At 46.7% G+C, this 22,767-nt stretch overlaps 1 protein-coding gene and 1 long non-coding RNA gene across 2 annotated transcripts in view; one reads left to right on the top strand and one right to left on the bottom strand.

Moving 5' to 3' along the window:
• The window catches only part of LOC118216188, a 32,861-nt gene extending 18,086 nt beyond the window's left edge, over positions 1-14,775 (top strand). Inside the window, exon 3 of the long non-coding RNA XR_004762969.1 lies at positions 14,648-14,775. This is a non-coding gene — a long non-coding RNA (uncharacterized LOC118216188). The remainder of the gene's footprint in view (positions 1-14,647) is intronic.
• LOC118216187 (double C2-like domain-containing protein alpha) overlaps positions 821-22,767 on the bottom strand; it is a 31,790-nt gene continuing 9,843 nt past the window's right edge. The window contains exons 3-11 of the mRNA XM_035397252.1: positions 22,375-22,454; positions 19,960-20,034; positions 14,986-15,095; positions 9,557-9,683; positions 9,280-9,339; positions 5,639-5,850; positions 4,306-4,387; positions 2,452-2,548; positions 821-2,166 (exon numbers count right to left, since the gene is read on the bottom strand). Coding sequence (XP_035253143.1) covers positions 2,030-2,166; positions 2,452-2,548; positions 4,306-4,387; positions 5,639-5,850; positions 9,280-9,339; positions 9,557-9,683; positions 14,986-15,095; positions 19,960-20,034; positions 22,375-22,454 — 980 coding nt within the window. The 3' untranslated portion in view covers positions 821-2,029. The remainder of the gene's footprint in view (positions 2,167-2,451; positions 2,549-4,305; positions 4,388-5,638; positions 5,851-9,279; positions 9,340-9,556; positions 9,684-14,985; positions 15,096-19,959; positions 20,035-22,374; positions 22,455-22,767) is intronic.

The following is a 22,767-nucleotide window of genomic DNA, read 5'->3' as shown; positions in this document are numbered from 1 at the left end:
GCGGGCCTAACAGCAGATAGATCTAGCCTTGTGTCACAGATAACACAACCGATTTTATTTTCTCATTTATTCAAGCAGAAGTAATCCCTCGTGCAGTATCGCTGTAGTATAGACTGAATGTTATCTTGGAACTGCAGACTTCGTAACACGATTCTCGATGTAATTTCGTTTCTTGCTTCGTTCCAAAGCCAGTCGTTGCGTTTTTTAAAATCCAGCCCGTAGTTCAAATCGACTTTGCCTCTTAATTCACAGAACATCGCGGAGTAGCTGTAGGTTAGGTTAGCCACAGCGCATAGGCTAGATTTAGTATATCTACAGCGATTAATTTGGCACTAAAAAATGATAAACCGCTGGGGATTAACGCGGGGGTTTCGCGCGACCAATTTAAACGTTGGTTGCAGTTTGGATGGAAAACGTGGAATAGTGGCTACTGTGGCCCGAAGGAGCCTCGCATAGATGTGTCATTAAAAGATGTGTCCTCTCGTATGATGATTATATATTCCCCGCAGCTGCTTGCTTAAATATTTAAAAGGAAGTGTTACCCCGTGATTAAACATTCCACCAGCTGTTCAGAAATGAAACTGAAGAGATGTAGAAACTCCGCTGCCGCGGATACTTGATTAATTCTACTACGATCACAACAGCTACTGCAGCATACTGATGAGTCACTGCGGCGGGGGCTTCCCACCTGTGTATTGAGATTAATGTTCTTCGGCATGAATTGTGCGCATTATATTTGCTTGGTTTGGCGGTATTATACGGCCGAATTACGGGCGCCGTATCTGACGGTCCGAAGAAAATAACACTCAATGCAAACATGTACGTACCGCATTCCAAATTTATTTAATATTGTACAGAAACACCTGGTAAAAAGGTAAACATTGCCGCTTCCCCCGAGCGGAACGGGACGCGATCCAAAACCGTGGATGTAAACACTCAACTGGCATAGTTAGAAAGTGGCACTCGTACACGAAGGCATGCGTTGCGGGCGGCGCACTGGCTCGCCGGCGGGAGGAAGAGAGATGTGGGAATCGGACAGTGTTTCTTTTCGGCTGATACAAGGAACGAGTGCCCCATGCAGCACGGGCACTTCTGGAGAACTGCAGCTCACTTTAATGAGGATATAGACTTTATTACTGTGCTGTAATAATAATAATAACAATATCAATATTACTAATTATTATTATCACTATTATTATTATTATTATTATTACATTTGAGCACAAAACATCCATTTCGCATTCAAAGGATGGAATACTTTGTATCATTTCAATAATATGACAACAGTAATATACTGACAGTGATTTTTATATATACACCAGTATATATATGTATGTATATTTATATTTTTTTTATCTTGAACTGAAGAGTGCTGAAGGCATTCCGCAATGGCACAGAGAAGCAGAGTGAGGAAAAGGACGAGTGGTAGAGCAAAAGAAGAAAACAAGGTGAGCGAGCGAGTGAGTGAGAGAGAGAGAGAGAGAGAAAGAAAGAGGGAACACGCCAATAGTCCACTACGCACTTATTTTTAAGATTCTGAGCACAAACAGTCCACATGGAAGAGTCTACTATAATGATGGCCATTACCAGTGAAGTATCATAATGGGGAGTGCTCCGTTGTGATTGGCTAATGATAATATCTGGCCTAATGCTTGATGGTAATCTTACTGTTATTGTCGGAAGGGTGCCGTAGGCAGCGTTGGGCAGCATTATTTAGGGATAAAGGAATGGATTTGAAGTCATTTGAGTCGGATTTAATTGGCGTAGCACCTTTCACTCGTATAGCGCTCTCCACGGCGCGACAAACATCATCGGGGAAAGCGTAATTATTGAGTTTTGTCAATGTGTGGACGTGTAGAAAGTTAAAAGGCATAAGTATTTCGTTGTAGTGCATCAGGTGGTGGAGGACACGCAGGTAAAAAAAACGGCATCTGTCCGTACATACGCATGCAGACCAGCCCAAAATGCTCCCCCCCCCCCAAGGGGCAGGGAGGAATGGGCCAATCGAAACGCAACGTGTCCGGTGGCTTCAGTCGTGATAGGTGGATCTCGGCAGGTTGTTGGTCAACGTGTGCCATCTCTCCACTCGCTTTCCTTTGTTGTTCAGACAGTCCAGCCAATGGCGGAGTGCGTTTCCCTGTGAGTGACAGCTCAGAGACACGCCCCCTGGCATACACAACGTGCTGCAGTTATTTCCTTTGGAAACATTTCTTAAACAACTGAAGCATTCCCCTGCAGACCCAAATGAGTAGTATGATTCTAGTGCACATACAGAATGCATTATGGTCCAACACATATGTGCAAACAATTTATGTAACACTGCATTAAATCATAGCAATTACATACACATAAAATAATATCACAAAGAGAGTATGTCAAACAATGGCTTTGTTCTCCAGTAGCGTAATGGTATTATAAATGTGCAACGACAGTAAAAAGAACCCCTCTCACCGATGAAGTCGTTCGACCTGCCCAAGTCGTAGTCCCAGACTGTGACTTCCAGAGTCTTGCTGCTCAGCTCTGACGGAGAGATCTCGTAGAAGAACTCCTGTGAAGTGGACAGAGTAAGGAGAGTAGAATTATGACCCTTGCAACTGCAGCTGTCATGGCACCTTTATGAGTCCCGAAAAGGAAAGCGGCGTTTTTCAAAAGGTTGGACACGTTTTAGACGTTAGGCCATTAATACCGATTTGCAGTACTTTTTTTGAGGACGGAATATATCTCGCAATTTCGGATGTCTTCGTTGAAAGGCTTTGGCTGACAAGCATGCCTTTCAGAATAAAAAGTGAAATTTCATCAGTGACTGTGCTCCCCCTTTTGTTTCCATTGAAGGATTCAAGATGACAAATTGCAATTAGATTGACAAGAAGAAAATTGAAAACAAAAGTCTTAATTGTAAATCAAAGGAAGTTATGTTAATCTCTATTTATAATCTCTATACTTCGGACCACACTGAGCACGTCACTACAAGAAAGATATAGGAACTCTGGATAAAGTTCATAGAAGGGCAACTAAACTAATTCCTGGTATGAAATGCACTTGTAATGAGGAAAGACATAAGAGGAAAGATACTTGTTCTCTTCATGCTTACCAAAAGGAGAGAAAGGGGTCATTTGATAAAAACATTTAGATTCATAAAAGGGATTAAAGAATTGAACTATAATATATTCTTCAGGTTGAGTTCTGTCAGTAAATCAAGTGGTCATAGGTGGAAATTAGTTAAGGGTGAATTTAGCATGCGCTTCGGAAGGTTTTTTTTCGATGCAGAGAGTTATCACGTTGTGTAGTAGAGACATAAACCTTTGGGGTGTTCAGGTCCAGGATTGATGCAGTGCTGGATGCTCTGAAGGTAAATGGTGAGCCGCAATGAGCTGAATGGCTTGTTCTTCTCAACGTATATTCTTGCGTTCTATACCGCAAAATCACAATCTATGATCACGTTATTCAAAACTAAATGCATGGAAATGAGTTAGCGACGGCGTTGATTGTTCTTTAAGGATTTCCCTTTGAAGATGCTATAAATGAAAACCAAAGTGGCGGTGGAGGATAATACGTGTTTATGCAGTCAAGGTGTTGAGTTTGATGGGCAGAGTGAGGCAGAAATAAAAGTGGAATAAACTATGGAAACAAGGCAGTCATGCTTTTATTATGTCACTAAGAGCCTCAATACAAAGGAACGTTCGCAATAAAAATGTGTACGAAGGTAGCAGATGATACGGCATATAATATTACTATTTATGACTAGGACGTCTCATAGTTCTTAAAGCCATAAATTTAATTACTGAGTTGATTGGTGATGCACTCTAATCTTCAAGAGCTCCAAAACACAATTATTCTCTAAGTGTTTGTGTTCCTTTGTGATTAAATGCCTAAGACCTGAGCGCAAATGTTTTTGTACTCAACAACTTTGTTTTGTTTTTTTCAATGGACTTGGAACTAGAATATTGTGTAGTGCTGGAAACCAGCCAATTTGAACAAATGATGATGCAATATGTGCAATGGTGTGCATGTGTGCGTGGGTGCCAGAGTGTGTGTGCTTGTGTGAGTGTCTGTATGTGTGCATGCACATGTTCATGTGCGTCCGTGTGCGTGTGACTATACACGAATACACGTACAGCGCATGCACATGGTTTTCTGGATACATCAAACAGAATTTTATCAATGAATTTCCTCAATGAATTTTTATCAACGAAGCACTGAATCTCACAGGTTTGAAAAGTGTGATACTGCTAACATTGACCACTCAGACGCAACCGTGACAGTCAGATATGACCGTAAAACAGAATAAAACGTGAGCATGTTCACCTCGTTGAATTCTGGGTTGAGTGTTTTTTTAATGACGGCCGTTTTGTGTTTGGATTTCTTGTGCAGGTCAGGCTTCAGGTACCTGCAACAGCGAGGAACAGAGAAGGGGGGGGGGGTTCATACTGCTGTCGAAGCAGGATGATACACACACATACACGCACACACGCATGCACGCACGCACTACCTAAAACACACACACACGCACGCACACGCTTCTTAAAACACACATACGCGCACACACATACACGCACACACGCATGCACGCACGCACGCACTACCTAAAACACACGCGCACACACGTCCTAAAACACACACGCACGCACACACTTCTTAAAACACACATGCACACACGCACTTCCTAAAATACACACACATACACACGCGCGCACACACAAATACGCACGCATCCACGCACGTCCTAAAGCACACACACATACGCACGCACACACACACAAATACGCACGCATCCACGCACTTCCTAAAGCACACACACATACACGCACACACTTCCTAAAACACACACAAATTTGAATTTGCTGCCTTTGTGTAGGCATCCCATTGATATCCATGAAATTTTGATTTGCTGTATTTACACAGAGCACACACACGCACACACATGCGCACACACACACACACACACACCATGCTGAGATTAGGCTTTGATCAGCACTCTGTGGTGCGAAAGAGAGATAGAGAAACAAAGGGAGGGAGAACCAAAGAGAGAGTGAGAGTGTGTGTGTTTGTGCATGTGCCTGTGTGTGTGTGTGTGTGTGTGTGTGTGTGAATAATCAGAAAGAGGGCTTGGAACCGAAGCACATGCAGATACGGTGTAATTTAAAGAGGAGGAGTGGAGCTGGAGAGATAGAGGAAAAGAAGGCCCGTGGAGATGAGAGGCGTTTGAGGTTCAGAGCAAAAGAGAAAGAGGAAAGTGTGAAATGGAGAAGAGGAGAGAGTGAGGACTGTAGGAGTCCAGGATGAGGAGGAGGAGGGGGAGGGAGGGTCAGAGAAAGCAAATGGAGACTGTCTTCTCTCTCTCTGTTTCACTCCCGCTTTCTGCCATCTCTTCAGCTGCTAGTTCCCACCCGACCATATACGCATGCACACGCACACGTGCACACAATGTTGTGTTCACACACACGTGCACACAATGTTGTGTACACACACACGTACACACACACACACACATGCACACACACACACACACACACACACACACACGTGCACACAATGTTGTGTACACACACACACACACGTGCACACACACGCACACACACGTACACACACACACACACACACGCACACACACACACACTCTTGATCTCCTCCCGCTCACGTCTTGACGTAGGGGTCGGAGAATCCGTTGACGTCCATGGCGGCCAGATGGGCGCATCTTCGGACCCCTACACACAGCCTGCCCCGCCGCCCCTCCCTGGCTCCTCCCTCTTTCTCTTCCTCCTCCTCTTCCTCGTTGGCCGGAGGCAGGAACTGCAGAGAGAGCAGGAGCCGCCCCCGTTCCTCCAGATTCCGCTGCATCTCATTCTCCCACTGCGGGGGTGGGGTGGAGGGGGAGGAGGGAGGAGTGGGGGTGGAAGGAGAGGGGGAGGAAGGAGGGAGAGAGGGGTTCAGCTGATACTGTACGGATCAGTGCCTATTGTGAGGAGGAGGGTCAGAGTGCTGTGTCTGCAGCAGTGAGTTCAGAAACAGAATGGATCACAGTGGGAAAGCTAGCTGCTGCTCTACTGCGCTGTATGAAATAGCTACTGCACTACTGCGCTGTATGAAATAGCTGCTCTAGTGCGCTGTATGAAATAGCTGCTGCACTACTGTGCTGTATTAAATAGCTGCTGCTCTACTGCGCTGTATGAAATAGCTGCTCTAGTGCGCTGTATGAAATAGCTGCTGCACTACTGTGCTGTATGAAATAGCTGCTGCACTACTGTGCTGTATGAAATAGCTGCTCTAGTGCGCTGTATGAAATAGCTGCTGCACTACTGTGCTGTATTAAATAGCTGCTGCTCTACTGCGCTGTATGAAATAGCTGCTCTAGTGCGCTGTATGAAATAGCTGCTGCACTACTGTGCTGTATTAAATAGCTGCTGCTCTACTGCGCTGTATGAAATAGCTGCTCTAGTGCGCTGTATGAAATAGCTGCTGCACTACTGTGCTGTATTAAATAGCTGCTGCTCTACTGCGCTGTATGAAATAGCTGCTCTAGTGCGCTGTATTAAATAGCTGCTGCTCTACTGCGCTGTATTAAATAGCTGCTGCTCTACTACGCTGTATTAAATAGCTGCTGCTCTACTGCGCTGTATTAAATAGCTGCTGCTCTACTGCGCTGTATTAAATAGCTGCTGCTCTACTGCGCTGTATTAAATGCACAAGTATTGACACGCTGCCTTCATCAAACATACAGTCCTTTTGCCACTATTTTCCTCTTTTTTTCCTTTTCTCCCCTCTTTTCTGTGTATTATCTGTTCATCTTCATTCACCTAAACACAAAGGTGGGAGTAGTGGTGTGGTGTAGTTTCCTGTCATCTCCCTCCCTCCCTCTCTCTCCTCTCTGTTCTCTCCAGTCCCTCCCCTTGTGCCTCTCCACCATCCCTCCGTTCCTCCCCCCATTTCTGTGCCAAACCTCAGGGCCTCATTAATACTAATGCACTGTTTTGCCCCTGAATACTGAGTGGCGCTCTCTCTCTCTCCTTTTCTCTATCTCCCTCCCTCCCCCTATCTCTCCCTCTCTCTCTCCTCCTCCCATCTGTCTCTCTCTCCCTCCCTCCCTCTCTTTCTCTCGCTCTCCCTCTGTCTCTCCCTCCCCCCCTCTCCCTCCCTCCGTCCTTCTCTCCCCCCCTCTCTCTTGCTCTCTCTCCCTCTCTCTCCCTCTCCCTCCCCCTCCCTCTCTCTCTCCCTCAGTGTGGCCTCGCAGCGGGGGTGCTGTCCGCTGCCTTCCTCTCTGCGCTCTCCCGCGTGCGCCTGCCAGCTCGCGGACCCGCGGATTAGACCGAGCGGCATTCTGAGCTCCACGAGCGCCGGAGCTCTGAAACGAGCCGACACACAAGCATCCCGCCCGCGAGGGCAGACGACGCGGGCAGGACGGACGGACGGACCGGCAGGACGGACCGGCGCTGGAGGAACAGACCGCGGATTAGGGTTTCGCAGGCGGACTGTGGCGACGTACGGACTGATTGACCAGGGCTGGGAGGGAGGGAAGGATGGGGGGGGGGGGGGGGGGGGGGGGGGGGGGGGGGGGGGGGGGGGCTGGTGGTTACCTCCCCTCTGTCGCAAATACACATTCTTCAAATGCAAATGCATTTGCTTTCAAGCCATTCAGTAGAGCGATATCGAAACCAGTTTTTAAATGGCTCATACAAAAGGCAGCTGGCCCCCACAGACGGCTTCGTACAGAACGAAGGGTCTGTCGCTCTTCTCCTGCTCATTAACTGCCTCCTGCCTCTCCGTCCCGTCGGCTGCGCCTGTCCGTCTGTCCGTCTGTCCGTCTCCGAGTCTGATCTCCGCGGGACTCATTACGCCACAGCTGCTGTTTGGCTCTCCGCACCTTTTCTTTCCCCGAGCAGATATTCCGCTCATCATTTCCACACAGCTCTCTGGCCTGTTTGGTTAGAGCCCCCATTCTGAAGCCCTGACCATCTCAGACCCTTTGGTCTGAAGCGCTACGAACCCACATGAATCTGAAGCATCATGAATTCTTCAGTCTGACGCTTCACAAACCCTTTAGTCTGAAGCATTGTGAACCCTTCAGTCTGAAGCTTCACAAACCCTTTAGTCTGAAGCATTGTGAACCCTTCAGTCTGAAGCTTCACAAATCCTTTAGTTTGAAGCATTGTGAACCCTTCAGTCTGAAGCTTCACAAACCCTTTAGTCCGAAGCATTGTGAACCCTTCAGTCTGAAGCTTCACAAACCCTTTAGTCTGAAGCATTGTGAACCCTTCAGTCTGAAGCTTCACAAACCCTTTAGTCTGAAGCATTGTGAACCCTTCAGTCTGAAGCTTCACAAACCCTTTAGTCTGAAGCATTGTGAACCTATCACTCTGAAACCATCTTGAATCCTTCAGTCTGAAACATCATAAACTCTTCAGGCTGAAGCGTCATGAACCCTTCAGTCTAAAACCATATCAAACCCTTCATCCCCTCTTGGTCTGACCAACCTATCCCTCTTCGCTCCTCTGCATATCATAGTTATACTGTAATTGACTGTAGTTTACTTTACAGTAGTTTACTTTAGTTCAGTTAACTTTAGTTCCCTTTTCTTCCCTCCTTTTCACCAGCACATTTCCTCTGGTTCTTCCCAGGCTCCCACAGCGGCATTGATTTTAGCCTCCTCGTTCTTGCCCTCCATCGTGATGCATCCTTTGTATTCCGCTCCACGCCTCCTCCGCTCCATCTCTCCGGCTCACATCCCCCACTCCGCTGGCTCTCAGCCTGCTTCATTGACGAATATACCATCTTTATCCGCGATTTCGTCTGTTATTTCATTTCTTACTTTCATAACCCACGCTGCCTCCTGAGAGACGTCAACTGAAATACAAGCTCGGTTCAGTTATGGAGGAGATAAGGCAAATGTTCTGAGCTCAGATGCTGTGCTCGTTTAAATTTGACAGTGAATGGGTTGGCGTCTGACCTCAGATATATTGCTTGGAGGCAAGGAGGTGGGGTCAGAGAGGGAAGGACTGGTGCTGGGGCCTTCAGCAGAGAGGAGGAGGGGCCCTGAGCAGAGAGGAGGAGGGGCCTGGAGTAGGGAGGGGGAGGGGCCTAGAACAGAAAGGGAGCTGGGGAAGAGAGGGGGAGGGGGGGAGGGGCCTGGAGTAGGCAGGGGTAGGGGAGGGGGAGGGGCCTAGAGCAGAAAGGGGGCTTGGCAGAGAGGGGGAGTGGCCTGGTGCAGAGAGGGGGAGAGGCCTGGAGTAGAGAGTGGTGGGGGGAGGGGGAGGGGCCAGAGAAAGGAGAGGGCCTGGTCTGTACCTCTCTCAGGTAGCAGGAGATCCCCCGCAGTGCTGTACTCATGGCAGTGGGAGAGGGAAGCTGTGGAGGAGAGAGGAAGGGAAACAGTCTTATTCTGCACATGTGCGGTCAGGGAATCCAATGCCAAAGGCCAAGTGCAATAATCTGCAGGGTCCTGATAAGAGATGGGGCAGTTTGACTGCAGCAATATGAATGGCGACGAATGCGGTAGGAAGAAGGCTAAACTAATTATTAACGGTAAATATTAACTGGCCCTGAGGGGGCGCTGTTGGCTCACGGGAGGGGGGTGCTCCAGGCAGACGTTGTAGTGCTTGTGCTGATCTGGCTTCACCCTCCGCAGTGGAATCCTCGCCTCCCCAATAAACTCGTTGTGAGTCAGCTTGTCCTCGTCACACACCGACACCCTGAGAGAGAGAGAGAGAGCAAAAGGACAAATTGGCTTTCGACCAAACCACCTCACAACTGATCACGTTTTCGCCCTACACACCCCAATTAATCAACATGTCTGCCAATAAAACAAAGATAAAATTTGTGCATGCTTTATTGGTTTTTAAAAAGCTGTTTGATTCTATTTGACATGAGGGGATTATATAATAAAATCCTCCAAATTGGTGTAGGGTATAAGGTTTGTGTGAAGTTTGTAAAAGTGAAGTGTGCAGTAAGAACCTGCAATAAAAAAGATTTCATCACTGAAGGACTAGATGTTTTTCAGGGATGCAGCTTATCACCAACTCTCTTTAGTATCGATATCAAGAGTGCTGTTGGAACAATCTACAACCTGGCCTAACCCTGAACAACAAGGTGTTGCTGCCACCCACAAGACAAGGACTACAGCAACATCTGAATCTGCTGGAGCAATACTGTCAGAACTGGTAGCTAACAGTAAATTTAAAACAATCTAAAATAATGATAATCCAAAAGAAACCCAGATCTCAGGACACCAGACATGAATTCACTCTAGGAAACACCGCACTAGATCACTCCCTGTTCTATGATTACCTGGGGCTCAAAATAAGTGCCTCAGGAAACTTTGGTCTGGCAGTGAATACACTGAAAGAAAAAGTTTGCCGAGCCTTTTATGCAGTCAGAACAAAATTTCAAAAAATAAACATACCCATCAGAATTTGGCATAACATCGGTTGGATTGCAGTGTAATCCAACCAATTGCCTTATATGGAAGTGAAGTATGGGGTCCACTCAGTCATCTCCACTACACTCAGAGGCCTCCTACAGAGGCATTCTACAGAGGCCTGGCATGCAGAATTTTCCAGAACAGTACAAAACATTCAAAGAAAAACACCCACCAACGCATGCAGGGCAGAATTAGGCTGATACCCATTAATAGTGAACATTAAAAAGAGCAACTAAATTTTGGATGCATCTCAAATCAGGTCCCCAAGACAAACTGCAATTTCAAGCCCTGAAAATCCAAGATCTGAACCCCAAAAACAAAACAAAAGATGTCCATCTGGAATATTTGAATAATCAAACCAAAACAAAAAACAAACTTAATTGCTATTTTAGAAGGTATTTTTGTAGCAGAAGTCACAAATCAGTAGAATGGATTCACAAATCTGTAAATGATTTCACATATCTGTAGAATGGTTTCACAAATCTGTGAATTAATGTGAGAATACACTAGAACGGTTGCAGACTTGTACAACTACAGCAAAGACAACTCAGTAATTATAACCTCTCAAATGCTATCCTGCATATCATTTTTTGTACTTGTGTCTTCAACTTGTTGCAATCAGACCCTAAGGGGAGGGGTTGCAGGCTGTGTGAGCAGCCATTTTGAGTGGTTTTGTCCTGTTGTTTTTTCCATCGATTTCCCCAAGACTACATCGTCCTTCTTGATTCTAACATCAGTTATTAATAGCTCAAAATTGCTCAAATTTGGCAGGCTAACCAGCTAGCTAATTCATATTACATCCATCAACATAAAATGCTAGCGAGCCAGTGAGTTCGAATAACTTTTTTTGTTTTATCCCTTTCAATTGAACTTGGAGATTCTATGAGCTTTTCATTGAATTATACAGTAGCCAGTACTCAAGGATTTGGCTATAGATGACATGCTCACTTCTTAAAAATAAAGTAATAGCAGTCAAATATGTGGTCACTAAGACAGGAGAGGCAGAAACAGAGATGCACTTCCCCCTTAACGTGCACAAACTATTCACCAATTAGAAACATTTATTTCCACAAATTATCTGCACTTAATTTATCATTTCATTTACCTGTCAAATGAAGAAAAATGTACATTCCTGTTAGGAGAAGGACCTACAGCCCCAGTTGCAGCACTGTTCATTTTGGCCTGTCTTTGCCTGAGTGAGTCCAGACAGTGAGTCCAACCCCCTCAAACATGTAAACATGGGCATATTTATTGATTTATTATTGATGCTGTTGTTGTTCCATCCATTTTCTAACCACTTAGTCCAGATCAGTGTCATGGTTGTTGTTATTATAATATATTGTTGCATTTATTCTTCTTATTATTATCAATATAATAATAATAATAATAATTAGTATTATTATAATTCTGATTTAGTTAATTGATGAATGCATGCTTTGGCAATAATTACATTTGTATTTCATGCCAATAAAGCAACTTGAATTTGATGGAGGGAGACAGAAAGAGAGAGAGTGGAAGAGACAGAGAAAGACAGAGAGAAAGTGAGAGAAAGAGGTAGAAGGAGAGACAGACAGAGAGAAAGGGAGAGGGGAGACAGGCTGTGATATTTGATATTGGTGGTGTGGGGTCATTTTAGCGTTGTGGTGCAGCTCAGCTGGCGGGCTGGAGAGAGGAAGGCGACGCGCGCTGACAAGATGAGGGGAATGGATGCGTCCGCACGCCACCAATTTACAGAGGAATTAGCGCCTGTCAGTACACGAGCGTTTCAAATTAGGCTCTCGCTCCTTCCCATGGAGAACGGCAGCCCGAGGAGCACAGCAGACCCGTTAAAGGGTTACAGCTTCGCTTCTGTCTGCTGGATACTGTACAAAACCGACTCTCCGTTAACTTATTCCTGCGGCGCAAACACCGCGCATGTTTTTAATTGGGGTTCGGATGTCTTCGCGTGCTGTTGCGAGCAGCACGGCCGCAAAGTGCTCCCCAGAGTAATTAAACGTTTCCGCATGCCGAAAAAGGATAACTTTCGGACCAGACTGCCTTGTCATAGCAAAAGCGGGGACGCGGAGGCTGTTAAAAAAAAAAAAAACTCCCACGCGTCCCGGTGGCTCAGGGACAGAAGTGCGAGCAGATGATTTTCAAGGCGAGCTGTCTTTTTCTAAACTCTAAACCGCGTGACCGCAGAATCGGTAAAATGTTGTTCTTTCTGTAAACGATGCCTGCCGCGGGGAGAGGTGAAACATCGTGACAGTTAGCCGGGCTGCGTGGTGGAAGGCACCCTCCGTGGGTGTCAGGCACCATGCGCAGAGTCTGCCGTCTCTCAAAACCCTGCTCGTTTTCCCTGCTCATTCTCGGCGCTGCTTTAAAAGAGCGCCTGACTGTGGAAGACTGCGTTATATCAACACCGCGCTGTAGGGGGCGGCTGTGCGCTCGCGGCCGCATCGCGGGCCTCCTGTTACGATTAATGGAAATATGAATTATGCAAAGGAAGCGTTCATATGCTAATAATCTGATGGATAGAGGGGCGTACGCTAACAGACAGCTGCCCGCGTACTGTACGCACATACGCAGCTTTAGGACAGCAGAGTATCGACAGAGCCATTAATCAATGTGACTTGACCTTTGTGTAAAAGCAGTCCCTCGGTGATGCTCTGTGAATATTAAACGGTGCCGTATTGACAGCAGCACACACCTGAAACGGCGAATGGCGGAAACAGGTGAGACCCGGCGCGTTGGACAGGGAGTGGCGAGCGGGAAACCGGAAAAACCCACCAGAGAGAAAATAGCAGACCGGAACGTTAGCCTCCGAACACGCCCGGTCTTTCGGTCAGAGAGGAGCAGGGCGGCCCGCGGTCTGAGCTTAGTCCGACCGTAAATCCGTGACCTGGGAACTTAAATGCTCCCGCCAGCTGCCATTGCGCCGCTGAACCGGCAGGTTCTTCCAAAACGTGCGAAACGGGAGATCCTCGAGCTTTGTTGCCCAGGGATACCATTCTCTTTGTTTTCGTTAAAGGTCTTTTTTTTGTCCGTCTTAGTCTCGCAAACCTGAATATAGCAATAAAGCCATTCCTCCCTAAAGAATACTGCGTGCCACGCGCCACAGCGAGAGATGAGATTAGCGCATTGAAATTCAAGTGGAAAATGAGAGGTGTGGAGGTTTATGGGAATGGGTATTGCTAAATACATTATGGCCTTGATGCTGCTGATTTGAGTGACAGCTAAGTGTTTTGCCTTGCACATAATCTGTACGGTGACAGAAGCAGTTTGATTGTAATTCTGGCTTTCAGCACGTTGGGAATATTAACAGATGAAAAAATAAGGCGAAACAAAAATATATAATTATATTATAATGGCCCTTCACATAGTGGCTGCATCAATACCATCTCTTTATACCTCTTGCTGTTTTTCCTCTATCAATCTATTTCTCCTGATGTGTCTATCTTTCTCTCTCTCTCTGTCTCTCTCTCTCTCTCTCTCTCTGTCTCTCTCTCTCTCTCTCTCTCTCTCTCTCTCTCATACATACACACACACACACACACACACACAGAGCATGCTATTATGTTCGTGCACGTCTTTGTGCTGTCATACACAAGTGCACAAATACCTGTCGCACTCAAAATTAAAACAAGAGGGGGCTAGGCATGCAAGCCATTTGGCACCTCAGGCTATGATTTTATGGGATAATTTGCCAGATTTCTTTTCAGGTCCTCTGACTCATCTTTGAAATCACACTTGAAGATCCCTTTTTTAAACTTGCCTTCAAACATATGTGTCTATTTGAACTGAATTACTGTTGTGTTCAGTGTTTATTGTGTATACATTATTTCTTTATTTCCCAAAAAAAACGTTTTGTGTATTTTATGCGTAGAGTTATGCACATTGTGAGCATGTAAGTTTCTGTAGACATGATCACGACTACAACCGTCCTCATCAAAACATGAGCACCTTCGCACATGCACACGCACATCACACACACACACACACACACACACACTCATGCACACACACGCACACACACACACTCGCATGCACATGCACACACACGCACACACACGCACACACACACACTCGCATGCACATGCACACACGCGCACACATACTCATGCGCACACACACGCACACGCACACACACACAGACTTGGCCCTACTGATGGTCATACACACAAAGGCTGTTATTTTTCCCTTTTACAAATACTTGCTGCATTGTGAGAACTCTTGTACTTGGTCTGTCACTCACAGAGCACAAAGGGGACGATGGGGAGGAACGGTCAGCAGAGACCCCCGGCAGACGAAGGTGACGGACACACGGAGGCGCGGGCCGGGAAGGGAGCGCTCGAAGAGAGGCGGGATTAAAGGTGCAGAGCGAATGGGGACCCCTCTGCTGCGGAGCGGAGCGGAGCGGAGGGGGGAGGCGGACAGAGGGGAGGAGGGAGGGAGTGCCCTCGCCTGCCCCTCCCCCCCTCCCCCCCTGCGCAGACACGGTGGGGGGGCGGGGGGCAGGGGGGGGGGTCACGCGGGGGGGTCACGCGAAGCCCCCCAGGGGACAGAGCCGTCGGAGCCTTGCGGCGGGGGTCTACCTGAGTACCTTCCGGCACATGTCCTCCTCGGTGATCCCGTGGTAGGTCAGGGTCTCGTTCCACGTGGGGTTGAGAGAGTTACGGACCGTCTTGGTCTTCAGCTTGTTCGCCTGGGCGAGAGAGAGAGAGAGTGAGAGAGTGAGAGAGAGAGAGTGAGAGAGGTTGAGGGAGAGAGAGAGAGACTGATGTTGAAGGAGAGATTTGAGATTTTAAAAACCCTTTTATTGGGACATTGTTCAACCACAGAAAATTAATGTACTTCAAAATAAAAATAATATACAAGCAACATAAAGAATAAAACAATTAACAAACTAACCACAGGCAGAAAAGAGAGAAATAGCTAGAGAAAAGAGAGAGAGAGGGAGAGAAAGAGAGAGAGACAGAGAGTGAGAAGAGAAACATATACACTTCCATTTTCTTATATAAAAAAACATCCAAACTCCATAAGCAAAAAATAAATAATTAAAAGAAAATAATAAAAATTGAAAGGATCAAAAACCAAGATTAAGCCCCCTTCCTCATCCACATGACATAGCACCCTATTTACTCTCCACAAGTGCTCAAAAAGCTGTTTGTTTCCCACAAGTAGGAGAACTCTACACGAAGCCTTGCTGCTATCAGACCACACATGATTTTTGCTGCGTCCATTGATCCTTCCCCAATTCTTTTGTTTTTCCTACTCATCCAAGTTGCTAACTTAGCCTGCCCAAAAATATAATTTAGCAGACACACCCTCCTCTTCTCTAAAACTATGTACCTTGGCCCTCCTATGTACAGCTCCCTAGAAAAAACCATGCCTATCCCTGTGCACCACTGCCTCACTATCCCTAGCATGCCATCTAGCCTATCGCACTCAAAGAACAGGTGCTCCACACTTTCTACCTCCCCACAGAATAAACAAGTCTCCTCCACTGTTGGATCAAGATGTGCAATGTGTCTGTTCGTAGCGATGGCCCCATGGACAAGCCTCCACTGCAGATCCGCAGTACGCTTTTCTATGTGAGGCTTATACAGGGAGCGCCAACACCCTCTCAGGTAAGAACCTGGTCCCAAATCCCCTGGCCACCCTGATGGCTTCACCTTCCTCAGAGTGGCTTGGTGATGGACCTTTACTGCTGTCAGATACAAAGCTTTTTTGCTGATCTGTTCAAAGTTTCCCAGCTGAGGTGTGCCAAGACATAGTATGGAGTTATCTGCATCCTGCTGACCATCAATAGCTGCAGTTACAGCTAAAGCTGGAAACCCCATCTCCTCTTCCAAGTCTGGCCAGCCATCTTGCTTGAGTCTCTGAATTTCCATCCGAAACGGGCCAGGAAGTGAGGCACGGACCCTCTCTACAACTTGCTCTACCAGGCGTACTGACCGGGTATCAATCCTTCTGGCAAAATCATGTACCGTCCTCCAGTCTCCTCTGTCCATGAGATCACCTAACTTGGTGACCCCACCGCTTATCAGGGCAGCCTGAAAACTGATGGACTGCAGCAGTCTGATCTCCAAGAGAGGGTTGTGAAGAAGCGGCTCTTGCAAAACCCACCGCCCAGGACAGGTAATGTCTCTCCTAATAGTGAACGTTGCGTACCATGATTTCACAAGAGATCTGTAAAAAGGGGTAAGTGCAGAAAAATCCATTCTCTCTGGATTTAACAAAAAAAGCTAATGGTCATAACCGAGACCTCCAGCCCTCCTCAACAAAGTCCACGCTAAGCCTCTCCAGCTGAGCTCTGGGTGATAAAATAGTCTCTGGGCAGCCTGCAAACGAAATGCTGCAACCCTACTCCGCAGGTCAACCATGGCTTGGCCCCCCTCCTGTATAGGGAGGTACAGCAGTGCAGCCTTCACCCAATGTTGGCCCGACCAGAAAAAATTCACCAGCTGTTTTTGTGTCTCCTCCAGTAGACCTCTTGGTGGCTCCAACACGTGAAGCCTGTGCCATAGTGTTGAGACAGCCAGGTTATTGATGACCAGGACTCTCCCCCAAAAGGACATTAGTGGCAACAACCACCGCCATTTAGACAACTTAGCAACAACCTTGTCCAACATCCCTTCCCAGTTCTTCTTCTGAAAGTCTGTAGTACCTAGAAAAACTCCTAGACACTTTAGCCCTTCTTTGTCCCATCTAAGCATCCCTGGCAGACTGGGTAATGACCCTGTCCTCCATCCCCCCAGCTGTAAGGCCTCACTCTTTTCCCAGTTAACTTTTGCCGATGAGGCGTTCTCATACAGCTTTAGGCTGTCCACCAAAATCTCCACATCGCTCTGTGTCTTAATAAGGACATCAGCATATGCTGAAACACTCACTGGTGCGTCCCCTGGTAGCTCTGGTAAAGACAGTCCTGTTAGTCTACCCCTAAGCCTACATAACAAAGGTTCAATGGCTAAACTGTAAAGCTGTCCAGAAATTGGGCAGCCCTGTCTGATTCCCCTCCTCATTATTACAGGCCTACTTAAACCACCCCCCACTTTGACCATACACGAAGCTCCACTATATAGCAGCTTTACCCAAGTAATAAAAAGCTCCCCAAAACCAAATGCCTTGAGTGTGGAAAACAAATACTGGTGATTGACACGATCAAAAGCTTTTTCCTGGTCCAAAGAAATTATGCCAATATCTAGATCATACAATTTACACACATCCATTGCATCACTCATCTTAAACAGGTTGTCCATAATGGATCGTCCAGGAATGCAATAAGACTGATCCTGATGGATCAGTTTTGCTAATGCTTCCTTGAGTCTATTTGCCAAAACCTTGGCGAGCACCTTGTAGTCGCTTGACAGGAGTGCGACAGGCCTCCAGTTGTTAACTAAGTCTAAGTCCCCTTTTTTTGGCAAAAGAGAGAGAGCTGCTTGTTGAAAAGACACTGGTAGTGCCCCTTCCTGCAGACAATCCAGCATCACTTCTCGTAGATCCGCTCCTAGTATATCCCAGAAGCGCTTGTAGAAGTCCATGGACAGCCCATCAATTCCTGGTGACCGACCAGAAGCCAGCTGCCCAACTGCTTTGGTAAACTCTTCCAGGCTGAGCTCAGAGTCCAGCGCAGCCTGCTTCTCAGTACCCAGCTGAGGAAGCCCCTGGAGGAGCTCTTCAGCACATTGCTGGTTACAGTCCTCCTCCCCATAGAGGGGAGTATAAAAATCCACAGCATGCTGCCTCATTTGGCCTGGGTCTGTGGTCACCCTCCCATCAGGAAGCGAAGACAGATCATCCGCTTCCTCTGTGCCCCTGATTTCTCTAAGTTAAAAAAGAAAGAACTAGGGGCGTCCATGTCTTTTATGTTTGTGACCCGGGCTCTCACTAATGCTCCCTTTACTCTTTCTTGCAACAAGGTACTCAACTCCTGTCGTTTCTGTTGCAAAAGGTCCCTCCTACCAGAATTATCTTCCTCAATCAAGCAACTCTCCATATTCTTAATGTCCTGTTCAAGGTCCTGCACTGCTCCTTTAATAATTGCTGTAGAATGTGATGTGTACTGTTGACAAAAAATTCTAATTTGAGCTTTCCCCACCTCCAACCATTGACCTAGTGAAACAAATTCCCCTTTTCGTCTTCTCCAGCACTCCCAAAGAAATTCAAATTTTTCACAAAAGGCCCTATCTTGTATTAGCTTGTTGTTGAAATGCCAATATGATGTAGCCTTCACAGTGAAGGAAAGACAGATATCCACTGTTACAAGATGATGGTCAGTAAAAGTAACAGGGTAGATAAAACTCTTAAATAGTCTTTAAATAAAATTTTGAGAGATATAGATCCTATCAAGCCTGGCTGCACTCACTCTACCATCAGATATCCTCACCCAAGTATATTGCCTTGTGGTAGGGTGCTTAAGTCTCCATGCATCAGCTAGATCAAAACGTGTGGCTAGAGAGGCAGGAGGACGACTGTAAATGAGGCTCCTCGCTGGTCCTGTCCACAGTAAAATCTATAGTGCAGTTCCAGTCCCCTCCTATGATAATGCACTCATTCTGACTGCACTGTGCTAAAACTTCCCTCAGCTTCTTAAAAACAGCTAATCTCTCTCAGCCCTGATTGGGAGCATAAATGTTAACAAAGCAGAAAAAACTGCCCTCTATTTCAGCCCTAACTAAAATAACCCGGCCCTTAACTAATTCAGTGGTGGATTTAATAACTGTCCCTAGTCCAGGAGAAAAACAAACAGCTACTCCTGCACTGAAATTAGTGCCATGACTTAAAACATAATGCCCTCCCCACCATGGACCCCAGTCTACCTCATTCCCAATATCACTATGGGTCTCCTCTATGAGGTTGAAGGAGAGCGAGAGTGGAGAGAGAGAGAGAGAGAGATAATGTGAGAGAGGTTTAGGGAGAATGAGAGAGTGAGAGAGAGGTTGAAGGAGAGAGAGAGAAAGAAAGAAGGGAATGTGTAGATTTGGCCGCACAATATATTGCCACTTGCCACAAACTGAGGGACAGGGAGTAACATTGACACCAGAAAAGTAAAATTATTATAGTTCATTGACATTTTGTATGCGTTATGTTCTAGATGTAGAATTTTATTTCTGTGGATTGTCTGCATTTTATATTTTTTCTGTTTATTGTAGTTAAATTGTTATTGCCTGTCTGTTATGTTTGTCATGTGAGTGAATGCTTTGGCAATGTAAGTGTACCCTTACCATGCCAATAAAGCTTATTGAATTGAATTGAATTGAATTGAGTTTGGTTCAATTTATGTTCAAGCTCTAATGTCTTTTTGTGTTTATATATGTACGCTTTAGCAATATTTGCAAATGTATTTCATGCCAATAGAGCATTTTGAATTTGAATTAGAATTTGAGAGAGAAAGAGTGATGGAGAGAGAGACAGAGACAGAATGAGAGAGAGAGAGAGAGAGAAAGAGAGAGGGAGAGTGACAGAGACATAGTGTGAGATTGAGAGAGAGAGAGAGACAGGGTGGTATTTCTGAGCTCGGTGCTGTTCGCCGGTCTTCGTCTCCCACGTACGGCGCCGGCACTGACCTTGCACGCTCCTGGAAGCAGGTGCAGTTTGACGTAGGGATCAGCCAGCCCGTTGAAATCCATCGGTCTCAGGCCCTGTGTGTGGGAGAGGCAGAGACGGGGCGCTTCCCCTGGGTTACTGAGCGCACGGCTGTGGATCTAAGGGAGTGTGGCTTTACCGCTGCTGCTCTCAGCGGCGCTACGACCTTGATCTCAGAACTCAGGGGAGCTTCGCGAGAGAGGAGAGCATCAACAGCGTCGCTCAAGATGGCCAAAGACAGGCAAAGATAATCAAATTGACAAGACGGTGAAAATAATAATAATAATAATAATGCAGGAGCTTTGCATTACATTACATTCATTTAGCAGACACACTTATTCAGAGTGACTTACAGTGCAGAAGAGTGTAAATACATCATTAATATGAGTAACACCTGAGAGTATGCTTGGCATCATTAAAAGCACCAAATGTGTCGCATTTCATGTGTTTATCAGTCAGTGCGTTTTTATGTGTTTTTCGCATGCGTCAGTGGCTGCAATAAAAATGAGTCAACAGTGCAGCGAGAGATTGAATTCCATTTCTGCGTGTGGGGAGCAGGCCGCCGCATTCCTCAAGTGGAGCGGGGGCCTCCGTGCAAGACTGTTTAAAACCGGCTTTCAGCCGAAAACATCACTCAGCAAAAGGGCAGGACTTCTCCCCTGCTGGCGCGGAGCGGAGCAAGGCATCAGCAGTTTTTTTTTTTTTTCTCCCCCAGACCGGCTACGATAGTGATAAACTGCTAAGCCCCGAGTTTCATGCCTCACTATAGAGAAGTGCGGAAACCGGCGCCGCCGGAGAGCCCCCTGCGGTGAAATTTAAGTGAAGAATCTTCCGGAAGGTGTCGAGCGAGAGACGCGCCCGGGTTCTACCCGGAGCGCGCGATGAAATTCCGAGGCCCGCCTGGCCTCGCCCGGCTTTGTGCGTCGACGCTTCCGGAGAGAACGGTCGCAGACGGCGAGCGATTACGGCGGGATTCGTTCCGTTCTCGGAGGAACCCTCGTCCATAAATCCGCCGATCGCCGCTAATCGCCGAGACGAGGCTACCGTGACCCGCCGAATTCCCTGGGGCGCGCGGCCCCACCTCGAGCTTTGACAGTCCGTCAGTTTTGGCAGAGGCGCCGCGGCGATGAAATATTAGAAGCGCGGGGGAACGTTTCCTGCCGCGAAAGGGAGGCGCGTAATCACACCCGCTAACGCCTGATCCAAATCTGCGCCGAACGAGGCGAGCGGTCGGTCGAAATGACGTTTTTTTGGCGGGGCCGCTACTGGTGGAATGCGTTAAAATGTACGAATCGAAATGCCGAGCCCTGCAATCCCGGATACGTCTTACTCCGAGAATGCTGGTCAAATAATCGTTTGTAGTCGCTGCTTTGTGGAAGACTTATCTCCGAACATTTCTATTACCATTGAAATTAATCTTAAGACCAATTCAGTCAGGGCAACTGACTTATTTAGATTAAATATATTCATGAATATGCAATGTTACATTACATTACAGGCATTTAGCAGACGCTCTTATCCAGAGCGACTTACACAACTTTTTACGTAGCATTTTACATTGTACCCATTTATACAGCTGGATATATACTGAAGCAATTTCGGTTAAGTACCTTGCTCAAGGGTACAGCGGCAGTGTCCTACCCGGGAATCGAACCTGCAGCCTTTCGGTTACAAGTCCAGTTCCTTACCCACTGTGCTACACTCCGTCCTACGCAATGTAATTATTTACGTTGAAAGTGGTGGGGGTGGGGGGGTGCAATTCTGTGAGCAGCAGCAAGCGGAGCATGCAAAGAGCAGCACAGGCAATGAGCAGCGCTGGACAGGTCTGACTGTCGGTTTTAAACAAGGCGCTGCATTAGCGATGCGTGCATGTGATTGGCTGAGTGTGAAAGCATGTGATTAGGCTTAGGCCGACCAATTGTCGGCTGCAGCAAGAGTTTCCTGACCAGGCCTGCTCTGCATATTTCATGTGCGACGCTCACTGGAAGTGGCATCACTAGAGTTGGTGACACCCTGTGCGGTCGACCGTTGGTGTCACCCGATGTTGTTAACGGGGGGTGTGTGTGTGTGTGCTGTTGGATGTTGTCAACCGGGGTTATGCATTCAAACGACAGAGCGCTTCTTGTCACATTAACGCTGCTAATTAATTCAACCGGCAGTAAACTGCATCAGAGAAATTCGCTGTTTCAACCCGTCGCTACACAAAACATTGCACAAAACATTTCTTGCCAGTCATTTCGGTGTCACCCCCCCCGATGGTGTCACCCGGTGTGGTCCGCACCCCCCCGCACCCCCCTAGTGACGCCTCTGCTCACTGGTGCAGTGTAAATGATTCAAATCCTCTCATCAGACAGTAAAAACTGAGTGGAATTTTACAGATGAATGCAGACAGGTACCTTGGCTTTGATCACAGTACAGTGCAGGGTGCTTGTAGCTCTTTCATACAGAAGACTGAACTCCAGGGTACCTAAAAATGCTGAAACACATCAGTATTAACATTAAGAGGGATGACATTATGTATAATATTCAATATTATAAATAAACTAATCCCTGACTGCTATCTAGATCACTTATTTTGAATATGCTATGTACAACCATGCATTGCTTTAATGTTCAGGTTCACGCAAATACCTCCTTGTTCTTCTGCATTAGTCCTAATGTGCTTTGGATCAGGGAGTGTCTGGGGCAAATGCCACAATGCACTCAAAGATAATTTTCTGGTTTTCTCTTTGATAGCGTTTGAAAATGTCACTGTTGAAAAGTTTCTTAAAATGAGTTCCCTGGGCTTA

This window comes from Anguilla anguilla, chromosome 17, assembly GCF_013347855.1.
Source record: "Anguilla anguilla isolate fAngAng1 chromosome 17, fAngAng1.pri, whole genome shotgun sequence".
Lineage (NCBI taxonomy): Eukaryota > Metazoa > Chordata > Actinopteri > Anguilliformes > Anguillidae > Anguilla > Anguilla anguilla.
This window is presented reverse-complemented; position numbering and strand designations above follow the sequence as displayed.